We start from the raw sequence: 18,791 nt of genomic DNA, 5'->3' as shown, positions 1-18,791 counted from the left end.
GTTCTGAAATTAAGTGTAGGGAGGACCATCCTCCCTCTGCAGACTCTAGGGAAGAATTTTTCCTTGCCTCTTCCTAGCTTCTAATGGTTGCCAGCAGTCCTTGGCATGCCTTCACTTGCAGCTGCATCATTCCAATCTCTGCCTCCATTGTCCCATGGCCTTTTCCCCTATATATCTGTGTGTCATATTGGATTTAAGGTCCACCCTACATCCAGGATGATTTCATCATAAGATCTTTAACTTAATTACATCTGCAAAGACCCTATTTCTACATCAGTTAACATTTACAGGTACTGTGGGTTAGGACTTGAACATATCTTTTGATGACCCACTATTGCTATGTTAATAATTTGGGAAACAAGGTCTGGGACACAAGAGAAACCTCAATACTGTCTTTGCAAGTTTTCTTTAAGTCTTAAACTAGCAACAGAACAATCATAGTAATAATAAAATAATAAAATAAATTTTTTAAATAGCTGCTAGCAAAAAAATTAATCAGGCATTTATGACAAGATCTTGAAGAAAATATGGTAAGATTTTAAAATAACAGCTGCTTGAATCCATGGTATTATTGGTAATTACGTTTTCTTTAAAGTTTTATTGGCTTTTAAAAATACTTAATTGGACCACACATTTTCCCCCCAAAAGATTTGTCTTTCACCACCAGAAAATGAGCTCAAATGATTTTAAAGCATCAACTTGCAAGCATTACTCTAGCATTAACTATGAACTCTTAACAGTGACATCTCCTGGAGTGAGGACATTACAGACTTTCTAGAGAAATATTTGAGGACCCAAACCCAGTAAAATAAAGATCCACAATTGTATGATAACACTGAATCTTGAATGCTTTTATTTCTAGTCAGAGACATCCCTCAACCACTCCATGTACCTGATCACATGTTTCCTGCCTCCTAATAGAGTATTTAGAGAAAGGCAGATTTTGCAGTTGCCAAGTAATTTATCCACCACTGGAATTCAAAGTAATTTTCAGTCTCACTTGTCCTTTGTTTTGCTGGGCACACTGCATCACTTGATGCTGTTCAGACCCAGAGCCAGGAAATACTTGCTAAAAGATGAACAAACTCTTCCCAAATCAGCTGACAACTCTTCTTCCAAAGATCGCCTAGAAATTAAGAGGATTTCAGGTATTTAAATGATATGTTCCATACAATACGGTAGTTCCCCTCATGTAGTAGATAGACTTCCAGTAGCTTAAGCACCCAGAATAAAATTATTGCCCTAGAAAGAAGCAGGATACAAGCCTCTAAGTGGGAAGGGAGGAGAGCTCTATCACTGCACAACAGTAATTTGCTCTCAAGCAAAAGTACAGATGCACCTTCGAGAGAGAATTTACCAAATTAAACTAGTAAAGAAAGATGAATCATGGCAAATTGGTTTCCCCAGAAATGCTCAGAGCTTTCTAAGAAGTGTTCTAGGAAAATGATTAGAAACAGCAGGGCGGTTGGCTGTTAGAACTTGAAAGGAGGGTACAGACCAGGTAGCAAACTAAATTACTAACTATAAAGCCTCCTAAGTTAACTTAGTGTTAAGGATTACAATGTACAATAACTCATGTTCATACTGACAACCCAAGGTCAGAATATTCTGATCACTAAAGGAGAGAGACATGCAAACTAGTTTCAGAGGTAACTTAAATTTCATATAAATGAGACATAGGGCAGAACACCAGTTTTCAAAACATTGTCTAAAACCCTACAGAAGGTTATTTGGCTTTTTTTACCGTGCTTACATTTGCACTGATGATGAAAGTTGTCTGTGTATGTGTATGTATACATATATGCATATATATGATAAGCTGACAGTGCCTTTGCATGAATCAAGGCAGCAGCACCTTTAAAATGCCTGCCAGAAAGCAGGAAAAATTGTTAACTTTATTAAATATCAACCTTTAAGTACACATCTTTTTAATATTCAGTGTGATTAAATGAGAAGTACACACAAAATGCACCTGTGGCTACGATGAAGTATAACGGTGGCTTTGAGGAAAAACATGTGTGCTGTTGTTTGAGCTGTGAACTGCACTAGCCACCATTTTTATTTGAGAGGACAAACATCAACCATGGTTATTGAGACTTGGGTATGCGGCAAACATTTTCTTGAAAAGGAATGAAGCAAACCTGTCTTCTCAAATAAAACACTTGAGAATATTTGTGCCGATGAAAAAAATTGAGCTTTTGAGAAAAATTAGAATTTTAGAAAATTTGTGTCCATCATCATAAGCTTGCCAGGTTCCCAATGCTAAACACTTTTCTGACGATATTAAAAATAAGTTACATTGATATTGTATATATAGTGAAATGTGTCAGCATTTGAAGAACTACATAACTTGATGAACGGTATTTTCTGAATGACCAAATGCAAGATGTTACAAAATCATGCGTGGGTAAAAGATCCATACAAACGACAAGATAAACCAATAGATTTTAATGTAGTGAGGTATTAAAAAGTCATTAATATGGTTTCAGATTTCAATGGCAACAAACTTTTTTTTAGTTGTACAAATTATCATGTAATACATTCTCTTTTTAACTAAACTGGATTTTTGTTTTTTCTTTTTTTTACTGACCACATTTTTTATATTAAGCTTTTTACTTTGAGAAAATTACAGATTCACATGCAGTTTTAAGAAATAATAAAGAGATCCCACCTACCCTTTACCCAGTTTACCCCAAAGTTAATATCTTACAAAAGTATAATCAATGTCATAAAATAGTGACATCAATACAATCAAGATACAGAACATTTCCATCATCGTCAGAATCCCTCATGTTGTCCTCTAAAGCCATACTCACCCCCAACCCCCTTTCTAAAACCCTGGAAACCACTAAGCTGTTCTCCATTTCTATAATTTTGTCATTTGATGAATATTATATTATTTCATTTGATGAAAATCATACGATATGTAATCATTTAGAATTGGCTTTTTCAGCATAATTCTTTGAATATTCACCATTGTTGTCACATGTATCAACAGTTCATTCCTTTTTATTGCTGAGTAGATTCCATGGTATAGATGTACCACAGTTTTCTTAGCCCATTGAAGCACATCCAGGGTGTTGACAGTTTGGTTTTTATGAATAAAACGCTATAAATATTTGGGTACAAGCTATGACGTGATCATAAATTTTCATTCCTCTAGTAAAAATACCCAAGCATGCAGTTGCTGGGTTGTATGCAAGTTGCATGTTTGGTTTGTTATTTTTTTAAACTGCCAAACTGTTTCCAGAGGGCTATACAATTTTACATTCCCACCAACAATATATGAGAGAACCAGTTTCTCCACATCTTTACTAGCATTTGGCGTTGTCACCATTATTTTATTTTAACCACTCTGTAGTGATATCTCATTGAGGTGTAGATTTGCTATAGTAGAGCAGGTATTTGTCTAAAAATTTTGTGTCTTGATAGGCGACCCTTTTCCTGGTTGTTTGGCTAGAGATAGCAGGCTTTTGTTGAGACTTTTTTTTTTTTTTTTGTCTTTACCTGTTAGTGTTTTCAGACTACCGGCTTTTTCAAGTCAAGTGTAGAATATATGCAGCAAAATAGAAAACCCAGGGAGCTAACTCACCACTATGCCATTCCTTGGGTCCTGAAGTTCCTAGCTACTGTTCCTCCTTCTCTCCAACTTTCAGAGTCTTCTTTTGTTTGTAATGTGCATGGTTTTTAGTTGTATTTAGCAGGAAGAATAGGGAAAAGTACTTCTACTCCACCCTCCCCAGAAGTGGACATCTCACAACTAACTTTCAAGAAACTATCATTTGTTAGGTTTTGGTGTATTATAGGAGAATATCCACAATTATGGGGGGAAAAAAAGCCTATTAAAATGATTTTCCTTTTTTAACTACATCTGTGTGAGGCCAGCATTTTTCCCATATAGTTCCACCAAATCAAACTACCACAAAATTGAATGCAGAAACAGATGAGAATCCAGCTGTCTTCTATGAAGGCAGGCATTTCAAAGATTTGCAAAAAAATGAAAAAATCTTTAAAATAATCCGGTAACTTTCGTCAAAAAATCTCTAAAATAATCCAGTAACTTTTGTTAGAAAATATATAATTATTTTTCATAAAAATGCATATTACAGGAGCACATATGATTTTATTGCTGCTATTTTAACAAATATTTTAGCACTTTCTCAGTTTTAATGTCTAGCATTATAAACATCAATAGATACAACTCACATAAACAATTACTGAGCTACTCAATAATTTTTGAGAGCCAAAAAAGGATGCTGAAACCAAAAATTTTGAGAACCTGTGAGATAGAGAAAACTAATATTAAAGAAAGTTCTTACCTCCTCTCCCAGGAGTTGCAGGTGTGGTTTGTGAACACGCTGTTTAGTTCTTTGTGCCAATTCAGGTGGTATCCCTGAGGGTGCTGGAGGAACCTCAGCATATTCTTGGTTGTTTCCCATAACAGGAATTCCATACAGTAATCTACAATGTGATAAAAACAATAAATTTCTTTTTAAGTCACTGATAAAGCAAAAGGCGTTTGCTCTCATCATACCTCTACTAACATAAAAACATTGACTGTCATTTGACATCTGTACTAAGCAGAGATTGTGTAGAAGTCAGAGCATCCAAAATGAGAAATAATCCAAAAATAATTTATGTTTGGTTCTGAATACATTTTTTTTTCTTTTTTGACTGGTAAAGGGATTGCAACCCTCGGCACAGTGCTGTCTGCACCACACTCAGCCAGTGAGTGCACCAGCCATCCCTATAGAGGATCCAAACCCGCGGCCTCAGTGCTAAGCACTGCACTCTCCAGAGTGAGCCATATACATTTTAATAGCAACCTCTGTGATGGTTTTATTTCACTATATTGGAACAATAAATTCATCTTATGAAAGCCTGATTATGAAACAGGTAAAAAAGTTCTCTACCTTCTGATCTCTAACCTGCTCCTCACTCCAAGCTCACAAAAAATGATTTTGTTTTTCAGACTGGGGCAAAGCATCACCCTAAGCAAAATTGCTTTCTCACATTATGGTTTTCCCTTCTTGATTCATATCTTGGTGGGGTGAACAGAAAACTGTTTTGGCATCAGATCTTCCCTTCTAGGCTACAAGCTACATATACACAAGAATATATACTCATATAGAGTTACAAAACTTATCAAAAAAAGCTTTAATTAAACAAAAGAGATGAGATAAATCAAAAATGTGTCATAAAAATGTGTCTATAGACTGCTTGAAAACACATTTTTGTACTGCAACACTTACTGTAAAATAAATATAAAATGAATATAAAGTAGGCCTATACAGACTACAGCAATATCAATTTCACAAGGAAGTATTTACAGGTACTGTGCCCTCTAACTTTTTGATATACTATTATGTGAACAGACAATCACCTTATGAGTCACCAAATCTGAAGACTAACCATACACAAACCCAACTGACCTTATTTCCTTAATAATATGCTGAAACCCTCAAATCGCATCATACCAGCTCTTAAGAAGTAGACCCGCCAAGAGTCAGGCTGGAGAAGATAAGGCTTTGCCAAAACAGAGTCACCAAAAAAAGCTTCCTATCTCACCTACTCAGATATCTGAATTAAAAGAGAAGCTGAAGGTCAACTCCCAGCAAGGTGAATACCACTGCCACTCAACACCCATTCCATCCTTCTTTAGTGCTTTCCTGAACTGTCAAGGATGTGGCAGTAAAAACACTCCTACAGCCAGTGTTCCAGATGTGATTTAGGATCCACTAACCAGATGCACTCACATACAGGTTAGAAGGCACAAGGTTCTGATGTTTCACTTGGCAAGCACAGTCATGACAATGTCAAGTTCTTCTGTAGCAGTGTTCCAGTTACTTCTTTTGTGAGTTGTCTTTTTTTTTTTTTTTTTTCTGCCAGTGAGCATATCAAACAGACACAGTGTGGCTCCAGAGTCAAAAGCTATGACAGTAGAGGCCACTTGATCCCTGGATCTCAGCTAAGCTGGTATGCTGCCAGTGTTGGCTTCCAGATTCCCCACCTTTCTGCCTGTACCAGAAGGAGTAGCTACCTTTGCAACCAGTTAAACATGCGGTATGAGTCATCTCTGGAAGCCCTCCCTGCTTAACACCCATTTTTCCAACCCTTCCATTGACTTTTAAGCACCAATTTCCCATTTCTAAATCCTTTTTTGCTTAAAATAGCTAAAGATGTTTCTGTTTTCTGCAACTAAATCCTGGCTCCTATATCCAGAAAAACAAAAGAACAGGGTATGTATGGTTTAGGGACAAAGAGAATGAGCCAATAGAGCACATGCATTAAGAACAGTAAGAATTTGTAAATTTGGTAGGGGGTTGGTAGTGAGGAGAGGGGTGACCTAAGAAGCTACCTTGAGGCACTGCTGTATTTTGATCTGGCTTTAAACCCAAGTGGGGTAGTAAAAGTCATTTACATCTTAGTGTCTTTTGCCCTTTCACATTCCAAAAGCACACTAAAGTGAGAGAAATGTTGGCCAGAAATGTCGGAAGGAAAGCGGAAGAAGTCACTGGGCCTTCTAGAGTGCACAGCTTTGGGAGACACGAACGGAGGACCATAGCAGAAAGGCTGCCCAAGGTTAGCAACTGCTCCTGTATTTCAAAGAAGAGTCACTTATATGAAAATTTTTCTCCAGATTTTCCCTGCTTCCTTCTTTCTTTCCACAGAACAGAACCAACCCTTTCTAGAGTTCTCCCCTTCGGAAACCACCATCTCAGTGGTTCAGACTGAAAATCTCTCCATCTGCAACCTCTTGCTCTTTCCCAACAGTAACCACTTATCCCAGTCATTCTCCCTCCAGGGTGTTTCACCTGCCCATTGCCCCTTCTCTCATCTGAGTCCTGTGATATCACCTTGCTGTTCCCTTATCTCCAGGCTCTCTCTCCTCCAATCCTTGCTACATACTCCTGCCAGAGTTGTCATCAGTTGCCTCTCTCCAAACATTTTAATGGCCACACACACAATACACCCAAGCTCCTGAGGCTGGCAGTCAGGGTCCTCCACAGTCTAGGCACCATCTACCTTGCCAACCCTACTTCCTTCACCCCCCTTCCCCCACTGCCCAACCTACATTGGCTATAATTACTACAATGGCAGTAGGGATGACGGGAAAACTGATGAACAATCATAGTAGCCCAACGTGGCAATGAAAATGACAAGGGCAATGCAGTCAGACCTCAACTCCTCCAGATGACCTTTACACACTCCCTCAGCGCAGCCAAAATTCATCTCTGCCTCCCTAGTTCTCAAGCTGCATTTATCTGCTCTTTCATTATAGAATATACTTCTTTCTATTCTATATATCTTTGTCATAATAGATTATGGGGGGAGGAAGTAGTACTTATTCATTTCTCATCCCTCAAGGATTTGAATGTAGTAGGTATTGAATAAATATTGTTGAATTTGGGCTGAGTGAGCAAAGTCTCACAGCCAAAGCCAGCCCCAGACCCTGCCCTGCAGAACAGAGAATCATGGGTCAGCATGAGATACTAAAGCCATTCTCAGGGTGTGTTCTTTAACCAGTGTCATCAGCATCACATAACCAGTGTCATCAGCATCACATAAGAACTTGTTAGAAATAGAAATTATTGAGCCCCACCACAGACCTAATGAAAACTCAAAAACTCAGAGGGTGGGGCCCAGCCCTGCCAGTGGTTCTGATGAACTCTAAAGTTCAAGAACCACTGATTTACTGCAGTCTATCCTAAAACAGCCTGATCATAAGAACATCCTGGGATACTTGTCAAATCTACAGCTTCCCAGCCCCTCCTCTGGAGATTCTAATTCAGTAGGTTTGGGATAGAGTGAAGAATTTCTATATTTATTAAACACTCCAGATGGACTTTATCCTCAGAAGTCTAAAATCACTGATATAGTGGGAAGAGTGAGCCTTTGGAATAAGGTTAAAAGCAGGATTTAAGCCCCATTTGGGCCACTTACTGTGCTATGTCGGGTAGGACATTTAATGTCCCTGTGTGTATTGTGTGTGTGGCCATTAAAGTGTTAGGACATTATCAAAAGCCATTAAATTTTCCTTCCTAGGTCTCAGTTTCCCCACCTATGAACGGCAACAGTGACTGGGTCATCAAGAGTCTAATGCTTAGAACTAGGACTGGCCAGTTAGCTCAGTTGGTTAGAGCGTGATACTTATAACACCAAGGTCTGGGTTCGACCCCCGTGCCTGCCAGCCACCAAAATAAGTAAATGTGAACAGCTCGGCACACAGTACATGCTCAGTAAGTGGTTGATATTATAATAATTATTGTTATTATCATGGAGGGGGATGAATGTAGGAAACAAGCCTACCTCTGTCAGAGTGAAAGTTAAACCTCCTTCCAAGTCAACAAGGCTCTTCCATGAGGCCAGAGATATACAATGTATTTCTTATTGTAGGTGGCTGTCAAAGAGGTTTGGAAAACATTTGCTCCAAGCCATGAGTACTCTTATAATATCTCTGCACACATCTTCTGTGAGTTACATAAAAGCGACTGTGAGCTACATCCTGTGAGCCTGAAGAAGGGTTCTCCCTCCGGGGCCCCCCCTCCAGGTATGACTAAGAGAAGTTCCCCCACCACAGCTTCACTCACTCTTCCTTAGCAAATTTATCTTGCTCCTTGGTATCCAAAAGCCTGAGGGAGGCTTCACAGGACAGAGCTCACAGTCACTTTTAGGTAACTCAGAAGATGTGTACAGGGAAATTTTAAGAGTGTTCACACACAAAAGTTTCACCAAAGTAATACTTACATGCAATGGAGTGTTTAGTCTAGACACCATTTTTTTAAGGTGCTTATAGCAAACCATTAAATTAATTTCTACAACCCACTTAATGGGTCGCAATCCACAATGCAGAAAACATTAACTTATAGGGAATGTTGTTTAACAAGCAGAATCTTTAGTCTGGGAAAAAAACCTTACTTGTTCATCTTCTTGGACATGCCAACCCATAAATAATTTTCTTTAGCCTTGTATAATTTTTTTCTTTAAAATCTGCAGCAGAGGCATATGAATACTTTGTATGCTTTAAAAAAAAAAGTAGGGAATATGGTCTTGATAAAATGAGTCTACTGAGTAGTTAAGTATATAACTACATAGAATTTTTTTTTTTTTTTTACAAAATATGATTAGGGAGGGGGGAATTGTAGTGTTTTTAATGATTGTAACTTCATTGCTACATGCAGACAGTGACATCTGGTGGAATGACATTGCTTTACTTTAAAAAAATTTCAGTTTTCACATATTGTCAGTTACAGAAATAGACAAATTTTCAAATACTTTCTTTTTTGGTATTTTCATATAAAAACAGAAACACACAAGTCCAATATCTCATCAAACATTGAAGGTGCTTAATGAAATGACTGATAGGGCTATTTGTTCAAAGCAGATATATAGAAATCTAATTAAGATGACTATTGACTCAAGCTCTAACTCTGCCACCAACTATTATTTAAGGTGCAAAACTTTACCTCAGTTCCTTATCCCATAATTCGAAAGGTTTAGGCTAGGGGAATGCTGAGATCTCTTACAGCTCTGGCATATGTACTTCTGTGACACAGCACCAGCTAGACCTCAAACAGGGATTAAGTCTTATGCTTTGTGGTATAATACCTTAGGTCATGCCTGGATTATGCAGCAAGGCCAAGTAAGGGATGGGAGTGGAGCCAGGATAAGACCTGAGGACTGAGGGGAGGCAGACAATGTGGGAAATGGGGGATGGGTGGGGAAGGTGAGTTCCAGATGCCCACGTTGGAAGGAAATAAAGAGCAAAAGAAGAACACAAGGTTATAAGTGAAATGTGACAGACCCCGGATGATGGTGCACTACAGCTGGCATCAAGAGGTTTAGCATGAGATGATAGCACATTCTAGTGGGGGCAGCAATGATGGAGAACTCAAAACCAGGGAGTATTCAGAGACTCCAAAGCTTTCAGTAGTTAAGGAACTAACATCAAGGAAGTCTCCCACAGTTAACAAGTCCCCATCCCTGGCTTAGACTCTGAAGCAGGATTTTGAATTCCTAAGAATAGTAGGATAGAATAAATAGCAAGATAGAATCACTACCCAAATGTAAGCAGAAGCCCTGCTTTCAAAATTAGGTCACAGTGGATCAAATACAAACCACCATGGGTGAGTAAAATATGCTTCTTCCAGATTATCCAGCTAGAGCTCCTCAGATTCTTCCTAGTTTAGGTCAGGATTGGTCCTGAAAACAGGAAGAGAATGAGGATTCAACAGGAAGCATAAAGAGAAAAAAGGAGAGGATCTTTCACTAATTTGCAAAGCACCGAGATATAATAGAAACCACATTTAAAATCAGGTGGACCTGGATTTGAATCCTATCTTTTACCAGCTATATGAATATGGACTAGTTACTTAATCACTATGCTGCATTTTTTTCATTTGGGAAATGAAATGACTTTATCTATCACATAGAGTTGATGTTAACACAAAATTATATAATAAATGCAGTGTACCTCAATGCATTTTATGTTAGATAATTTTCTGTTTTCTTATCAGATACCACCACCCTATCTGGAGGGTTTGGATAAAATCTTTGAAATGGGAACACATCTTATATAGTTGATTTGTAAGCTATAAGTAGCAGAGATAGTGAGGCAAAATAATTATTCATATACCTGTCTTTACGTATTTTTACATATATATATATACAAATTTATGTTTTATAAAATATATATTATATATGTATATATATACACCCTCAAAGGAATATAAGCTGTCAAAATAACATATGGTGTCATTTTTTTGTAAAACATATGTATACATAATACACATTTTAAAAATATGCAGAAAAAAGCCTATAATCTTTACCAATAGGAAAATGTCACCCTTATTGCAATGGTTTTAACAATCTCAGAGAAAAACTGCACAGGCAAAATTTTCAGATCGTGCTCCATCCCACTCCCAACACCTTTCCGGAATGACTGAACCAGCAGAATAAACCTACATCTCTGATTCTCCTACTTAAGAGCTGAAAGTAGTATTCTAATGCCTCCAAAATGATCAGTCAAGAAATACCAAGTAAATCTATCCGATATTAACTTTGGGTAGCCAGAAATGACCTACCTTCATTCAAAGGTGAGTACACTGAAAAACCCAATGTGAGTTTTATGCAGAGCACCTGCAATGTGTAGTAAGAAAGAAATATAGCATTCACAGAGCTAAATGAAGAACATCCTTTTGAAAAGATTTATTAAAGTAAACAAAAATATTTCAGAAAGTTTTTGCTTTGTGTTCTCAAGGAAATTTTTTAAGTGTTTTCATAAAACAGGTAACAAAAGCTCAGATAAAACAAAACACAGATTTTTCTTAAGAGATTAACAGAATTAAGAAAAATAATGCCATAGCAGTATGAAAATAGGAACTGAAAGGAATTTTTAAAATTTACCCTTCAGAAAATGAAACCACTGATGAAAAAAGGTTTGAGAGATAAATGAAAGCAAAGATATGATAAATGTTCAGTGTAGATAATGAAAATCAAAAATATGGTTAATTGATTTTCCTGAAGAAATGCACTGGATGAATAGAATAAATTGTTATTTAAAATAAAACAGAAAAAGTCCTAAACTGAAGAGCTATATTTGCATATCAGAAGGGCTTTCCATGTATTAGGAAAAAATAACTAGAAAGCAACCCACTCCCAAATATATGCTAGTGAAATTGTTTAATTTAAAGCAAAATTTAAAATTTTATAAGCATCTAAGAGAAACGGAGGAAAAACAGATTACTTACAAATAAAAACAGCCTGGCTTCAGATTTCTATTTCACAACATTAGATATCACATAACAATACAAACAAACAAAATACACAGACAAATGTTGGCAAATGTGACAGATTACAGGAAATAGCAAAGAAGCAAAAAATGAGAGAGAATTTAAAATAAGAACAATAATACAAAGTACATCTGATATGACAATAAATGAATACGGGGTGATCCAATCTATTATAAGAAAACAAATTTCTGATTAGCTTAAAAATATTCGAGTGTATGCAGTTCACAAGGGACACAATTAAGAAAGATTAAAATGGAAGAAAGGGTAAATATATATCACATAAATAAAGCAAAAAACCCAAGAGAGTAGAGTTTCACTTTTTATAGATTTAGTGTATAATCTACAATGAAAACAGAAGGATCACAGCTAACAGTCTCTTAAATTTCTTTCACACAAAAAAGTTTGTTTTCTATAATCACACGTTTCTATATGTAGTTCTACTTCCTTTCAGCATACGGAGCTCTACTTCATGCTTCAGCATGGTTGCAATGCATCCCATTATTGGATGCACCGTAAAAAGTCTTCCACTGATGGACGTTTCAGTTGCTTCCAGTTTTTAGTTGTTATAAAAAGTGACATGATGAACATCCTGTGCATTTATCTTAGTAATTGATAGTCATCAGCATATAAATGGCATTTAAAGCCACAACCCTGAATGAGATCACCTTGAGAGTATAGGTAGGGGACAACAGAGGTCCCAGAATGAGCCCTGGGCACTCTAATGCTGAGATGTCAAGAGATGAGAAGCAAGAGAGAGTGTGGTTCCCAAGGCAAGAAATAAAAGTGATTTAAGAAAGGGTTAGTGGTCAACTGTGTCAAATACTACTGAAAGGTCAAGACGTTTGTGATATTTTAAAGCAAATCTGATCATGTCAGTCTTCCTCAAAAACCCTATCGTTTTTTGTAATGCACTGTGAATAAGAATACCTCCCCCAAGTGCGCACGAGCACAGACACACACACACACACACACACACACACACACACACACACACACGCGCGCGCACGCACGCACGCACGCACGCACGCACGCACGTGCGCGCGGGCAATTGTAACACTACTCTTCCTGTTCTGGACTTCTTCCCAATTCTCAGATGAGTTCCAATTGCCCACAGCAGGGACTCTCAAATGCCAATGTACATACAAATCACCTGCATTTCTAACAAGTTCCCAGGTGGTGCTGATGCCGCTAGTCTGTGGATCTAAAACATTCTTTCCCCTCCTTGTGGCTATCTTCCATTCTTCAGTTTCAATTTAAGTATCATTTCCTCAAACCTCCCCAGATAATCAGGGATTCTTCCTACATGATTCCATAGCACTCCGCACATCTCCACGTTACATTCGCAGTAATTAATTCATCACCTTTCTTTTTTCAAGTCTCCGGGTTCCCTGCCAGCAGGGATTATGCTGCCCTCATGGCTATCTCTATACCTGCCACACAGTAGTACACAAGAAATATTTGCTAATTAATTTAAGTGATTATTCAGATCTGTATTTCTTGACTTGAAAAGATGTTTACATAATAATGAGTTTTTAAAAATCAGGTTACAAAACAGTATATATATAGCATTATCTCAGTTTTGTTCTATATTATTTATTTGCATATGGAAAAATCCTATATTTAAAGATGTTAATAGTATTATATCTGGATAGCAAGATTTTGAGTAATTGTTTTTCTTCTTTTGCATTTCTTTGCATACTTGCTAAAATATCTTTATTATTTTTTGTGACAAAATAAAAAATGAAATTAAATATTTAATTCGGACACTAACCTTTGGTTTTCCACTTGTTGCAGCTGTTGGAATGCATAGAACTAATGGTCTGTCCACATTTTTCAAAAATTGATTAGGAATTTCTTCTGTAATTTGAAGCCGAGATGAAGGTGAAGTCCGGTATCTAAACATAAGCAACTCTCACCACCAGGAAACTGGCTATAAAGAGTACCTGGCTTGAGGTCACCCAATATTTGTAGAACAACATTTTTGCAAACTATTCTTTCTTTATTTATGGTGGATAAACAAAATACACAGGCAGTTTTACATAGACATTGATAAAATAGAACATAAGTCCACAAGAAGACTCAAAAACTTTAGTCAAACTTAAATGCCAGAATTTAAGGTATGAAAAGTTGGCATTTTAAATCAATGAGGAAAAAAGGATTTATTGAATAAATCATATTGTGCAATTGGCTAGTTGTTTGGGGGAAAAACAATAATGCTATTTTTCTCACAAAAATAAATTACAGATGGATCAAAGATTTAATTTTTTTCAAAAGAAGCCTAAAATTACTAGAAGAAAATACGAGAGAATACATTTAAATTTAAGTGTGGAAATAGCCTTTCTAAGAAAGACACCAAGACTAAAACACTTAAAGGAAACAATTGTTAGTTTTTACTACATAAAAATTAAAACTTCTGATCTCCCTGACTTCAAAATGTACTACAGAGCTATAGTAATCAAAACAGCAAAATGTACTACAGAGCTACAGTAATCAAAACACAAAAACAGATACATAGACCAGTGGAACAGAATAGAGAATTCAGAAATAAATCCACTACCTACAGCCAACTGATTTTTGACAAAGGAGCCAAGAACACACACTGAGAAAAGGACAGTGTCTTCAATAAATGGTGCTGGGAAAATTGATATCCACATGCAGAAGAATGAAACTAGACCTGCACCTCTTGCCATACATCAAAATCAACTCAAAATGGATGAAAGAATTAAATGTAAGACTGGAAACTATAGAACTTCTAGAAGAAAACATAGTGAAAACACTTCAGGACATTGGTCTGGGCAAAGACTTTACAAATTCTACTTCAGAAGCACAGGGAACAAAAGCAATCCCATTAACAAATGAGATTATGTCAAGCTAAAAAACTTCTGCACAGCAAAGGAAACAATTAACAGTGAAAAGACAACCTGCAGAATGGGAGAAAATATTTGCAAATTATGCATCTGACAAGGAATTAATGTCCACAATATACAAAGAACTCAAACCACTCAATAGTAAAATAAAACAAATAATCCAATTAAAACATGGGCAAAGGAACTGAATAGACATTTTTCCAAAAAAGACATACATATGGCCAACGGGTATATGAAAAAATGCTCAACATCACTATTCATCAAGGAAATGCAAATTAAAACAACCACAAGATATCATCTCACCCCACTTAGAATGGCCATTATTAAAAGAACAAGAACAACAAATGCTGGCAAGGATGTGGAGAAAAGGGAACTCTTCTACACTGTTGGTGAGACTGTACATTAATACAGCCACCATGGAAAACAGTATGGAGGTTCCTGAAACAATTACAGATAGAGCTACCATATGATCCAGCAATCCCACTACTGGGTATATATCCCAAGGAATGGAAATCATCATGTGGAAGGGATACCTGAGCTCCCATGTTCATTGCAGCTCTATTTGCAATAGCCAAAATATGTAACCAACCTAAGTGTCCATTGATGGATGACTGGATAAGAAAAATGTGGTAGGTATACACAGTGGAATACTACTCAGCCATAAAAAAGAATGAAATTTTGCCATTTGCAGCAACATGGATGAGTGTGGAAAAAATTATGTTAAGTGAAATAAGCCAAACAAGGAAAGAGAAATATTGCATGTTCTCACTTATAACTAGGAGGGAGGGAGGAAGGGAGGGAGGGAGGGAGAGAGGAAGGAAGGAAGGAAGGAAGGACCTAAACAATTCCTTGAACTTTCAGAATACTAGGGATTGGGAAGAGGCAGATGTGGTGGGGAGGTTTGGGGAGGGATAGGTTGGGTAAAGGGCATAAAGAAAAATCACAATTTGTAATAAATAAGCTTATAAAAAATAATATTTTTTTAAAAAAGGAACTACCATACAATCCAGCAATCCCACTACTGGGTATACCTGTTTATCATGGCTCTATTCACAATAACCAAGAGTTAGAACCAACCTAAATGTCCATCAACAGATAATTAGATAAAGAAAATGTGGTATACATACACAATGGAATACTACCTAGCCATTAAAAAAAATGAAATTCTGCCATTTGCAGCAACATGGTTGAACATGGAGAAAATTATGTTAAGTGAAATAAGCCAGGCACAAAAATAGAAATGCCACATGTTCTCACTCATGTGTGAAAACTAAAAAAGTTGATCTCATAGAAGTAGAGAGTAGAAGAGTGGTTACTAGAAATTGGTGGGGGGAAGAGGGGAGGGGGATGGGGAAAGGGTGGTCAGTGGATACAAAATAGTAGAGAGAAAGGAAGAATGGGACCTAGTGTTCTATGGTAATACAGGGAGAAAACAGTTAACAACAAAGTACTGTATATCTTTAACAGCTAGTTGAGATGATGTTGAGTATTCCTAACACAATGAAATAAAAAATGTTGGAGGTGATGTATATACCAAGAACATGATCATTGCATACAGTATGAATGTACACAAATATTATACTGGACTCCATAAATATATACAGTTATCATGGGTCAATTAAGAAAAACAAATTAAAAAGAGGAAAAAAAAGAGAGAGAGAGAAATAGAGAGTAGAATAGTGGTTACAAGAGGCAGGGAAAGGGCCAGGGGAAGGTGTCTAGGGAGAAGTTGGTAGAGTGGTACAAAGTTACAAAGTTACAGTTAGATAGGAAGAATAAGCCCTGGTGCCCTAGTGTGACAATAGCTAACAATATTGTTTTGTGTATTTCAGGATAGCCAGAAAAGAGAATCTTGAATGTTATAACCACAAAGAAACGATAATGTCAACTACTCTGATTCGATCATTATACAATATATGCATATATTGAAACAAAACTGTACCCCATACACATATACAATGAAAAAAATAAAATAAAATAAATAAATATATAATTTTTTAAATTAAAACTTCTGTATAGCATTAAAAACCATAAATAAAACTGAAAGGAAAAAATCAAATTGAAAAAAAATTCCACAACATATTTGACAAATAATTAAAGTCTTTAAAATAAAAAGATCATTTATAAATTAAAAAGAAAGAGATGAATGATAACTCCACAGAATATGAGTGGATAATTCTCAGGAGGAGAACAACACATAGCAGGATATATCTAAAAATATGCTCAATCTTACCAGAAATAAATAGAAATAATAAAAAGATGTTTTTCCCTCACCCACTTACAAAAAAATCAAAAAGACTGACAATTGGTAGTTTGGCAAGATTATAAGGAAATCAACAGTGTCATAAATTGTATACAAACTGTGTCACAAAGACTTGGTTAGATTAGTGACTATCATGAGATAATTTAAATGTTCACACACAACTTTGAGTGAAAAAGTTCAGGCTATAGAATGCCATATATAGCCTAAACATGTACATACACAAGAGATGACTAGAAGGCTGTTCACCAAACTATCAACAGTGAGCGTTTAAACGCTTTTAATGATTTCTCTTACTTTAAAACCTCAAATCCAAAATCTCATACCAAGATTTCTATCTATAAACTTCTCTATACAATATACAAATCATTTTTAAAAGCAAAAATATGGTCAATATGAAGTATTTTTATAGTTCTCTTCAAAACTGCTGTTTAGTAAAATAGACATAAGTTTGAACAGTACATTGCTATTTCAAATAAACTTAAGCGTATACCCTTACTGGTCCAGTAAAATATCCTTGGTGTATGCACAAATAACAATTACCACAAGCAGAATTAGGAAAACATTAAAACTATATAGACGAAAGTATTATTATGCTTTGGAGTTAATTTTTCATTGCACAGGAAAAGCAAAAAGCCACCAAATCAAAGAGTATGCATTCTGTGTTTACAATTACCTTTCTTGAGAACACTTATTAGTGCAGAAAAAATTATACATTTCTCCGAACTTGTAAGCTCAGCAGACAGATATATTTTGAAAAGGTTAAGCCATGTTTAGCAAGGTAATCCTCAAGAGATGGATGCTAGAGAATTAAATATTCAATACTTAAATTAACTTCTTATTTGGTACTTAGGAACAAATTGCCAAGAATTATCATCATCAAATAGAACATTTATTGACTCTCTTGGAAAAAGCAAGTGAGGTCTACTTGAAGTGAAAATTTTTAGAATTGAAAAGAAACCAGCATTTTTAACACTCTGCATGAATAATAGAAGCTGTTAGGTCCTCAAAATGATGCTGGGTGTGCAGACTGCTAATGGAAATGACTCAAAATAGTAGAATTTCATGACTACTAGGAGTTTATTTCTTTACTTTCTACTGCCAGCTTGATGCATTTAAAAAACATTCCAAAGAATGTCAGGCTGAACTGTTATTTTCTACCAGAGACATTGGAGCAGTTTTGAAATTTTCAAAATTCTTCACATATAAATTTTTCAAAAATTTTTTAGCAAACATTGACTTGATAAATTAAAACTGAAAGACATACATACAGTACCATAAACAGATACAGTATATCTTGGGTATTAAAATTTAATCAGGAGGGTGAAAAAAAGTCTTAAAAGTCTCCTTAAGGGTGTGAAAGTTTTTAAAAAGTTGAAAAAAACTGAGCTAGACAAACCTGGATTCTTAATAAGTAACCGAATATCAAGAAGCCTAAGTTTCTTCATGAATAAAATGGAAATTATGACTTCTCTCTTACAATCAAAGATTTAAACAGGGAATACATGCAAAGCTCACAGCACAGTGCTCGGAATATGGTTACTGCTAAATAAATGTTAGCTTCCTTCCCTTTTCTTCTCTCTTTTGAGGATGCTGTAAATCATACACTCTCCACAAAAGAATACGTAAATTCCAAAGGAGAGTGAGACAAAGAGAAAAGGAATGAACTCGAAGAGGCAATGACTTTTGTTCATGACCCCTGAACTCAAGTATGCCCAATGATGGTGAACACTAGTTCAAAAGGACTAGGTTCGAGCATCAAATCTGTCATTTTTAAAAATCGTATAAATGTAATTAAATTGCTTAACTTTTTTGATCCTCAATTTCCACATCTATATTCCAGGGCTGAGAGAAAGAACAAATGAGATAGTG

General features: G+C 36.1%; 1 protein-coding gene across 1 annotated transcript in view; it reads right to left on the bottom strand.

Annotated features, from left to right (window-relative positions):
* TTC6 (tetratricopeptide repeat domain 6) overlaps positions 1-18,791 on the bottom strand; it is a 164,397-nt gene that overhangs the window by 93,418 nt on the left and 52,188 nt on the right. Inside the window, exon 6 of the mRNA XM_063090125.1 lies at positions 4,320-4,461. Coding sequence (XP_062946195.1) covers positions 4,320-4,461 — 142 coding nt within the window. The remainder of the gene's footprint in view (positions 1-4,319; positions 4,462-18,791) is intronic.

Source organism: Cynocephalus volans, chromosome 3 (assembly GCF_027409185.1).
Source record: "Cynocephalus volans isolate mCynVol1 chromosome 3, mCynVol1.pri, whole genome shotgun sequence".
Classification (NCBI taxonomy): domain Eukaryota; kingdom Metazoa; phylum Chordata; class Mammalia; order Dermoptera; family Cynocephalidae; genus Cynocephalus; species Cynocephalus volans.
Note: the sequence above shows the minus strand (reverse complement) of the source record. Positions and strands in the feature narration are given on the sequence as shown.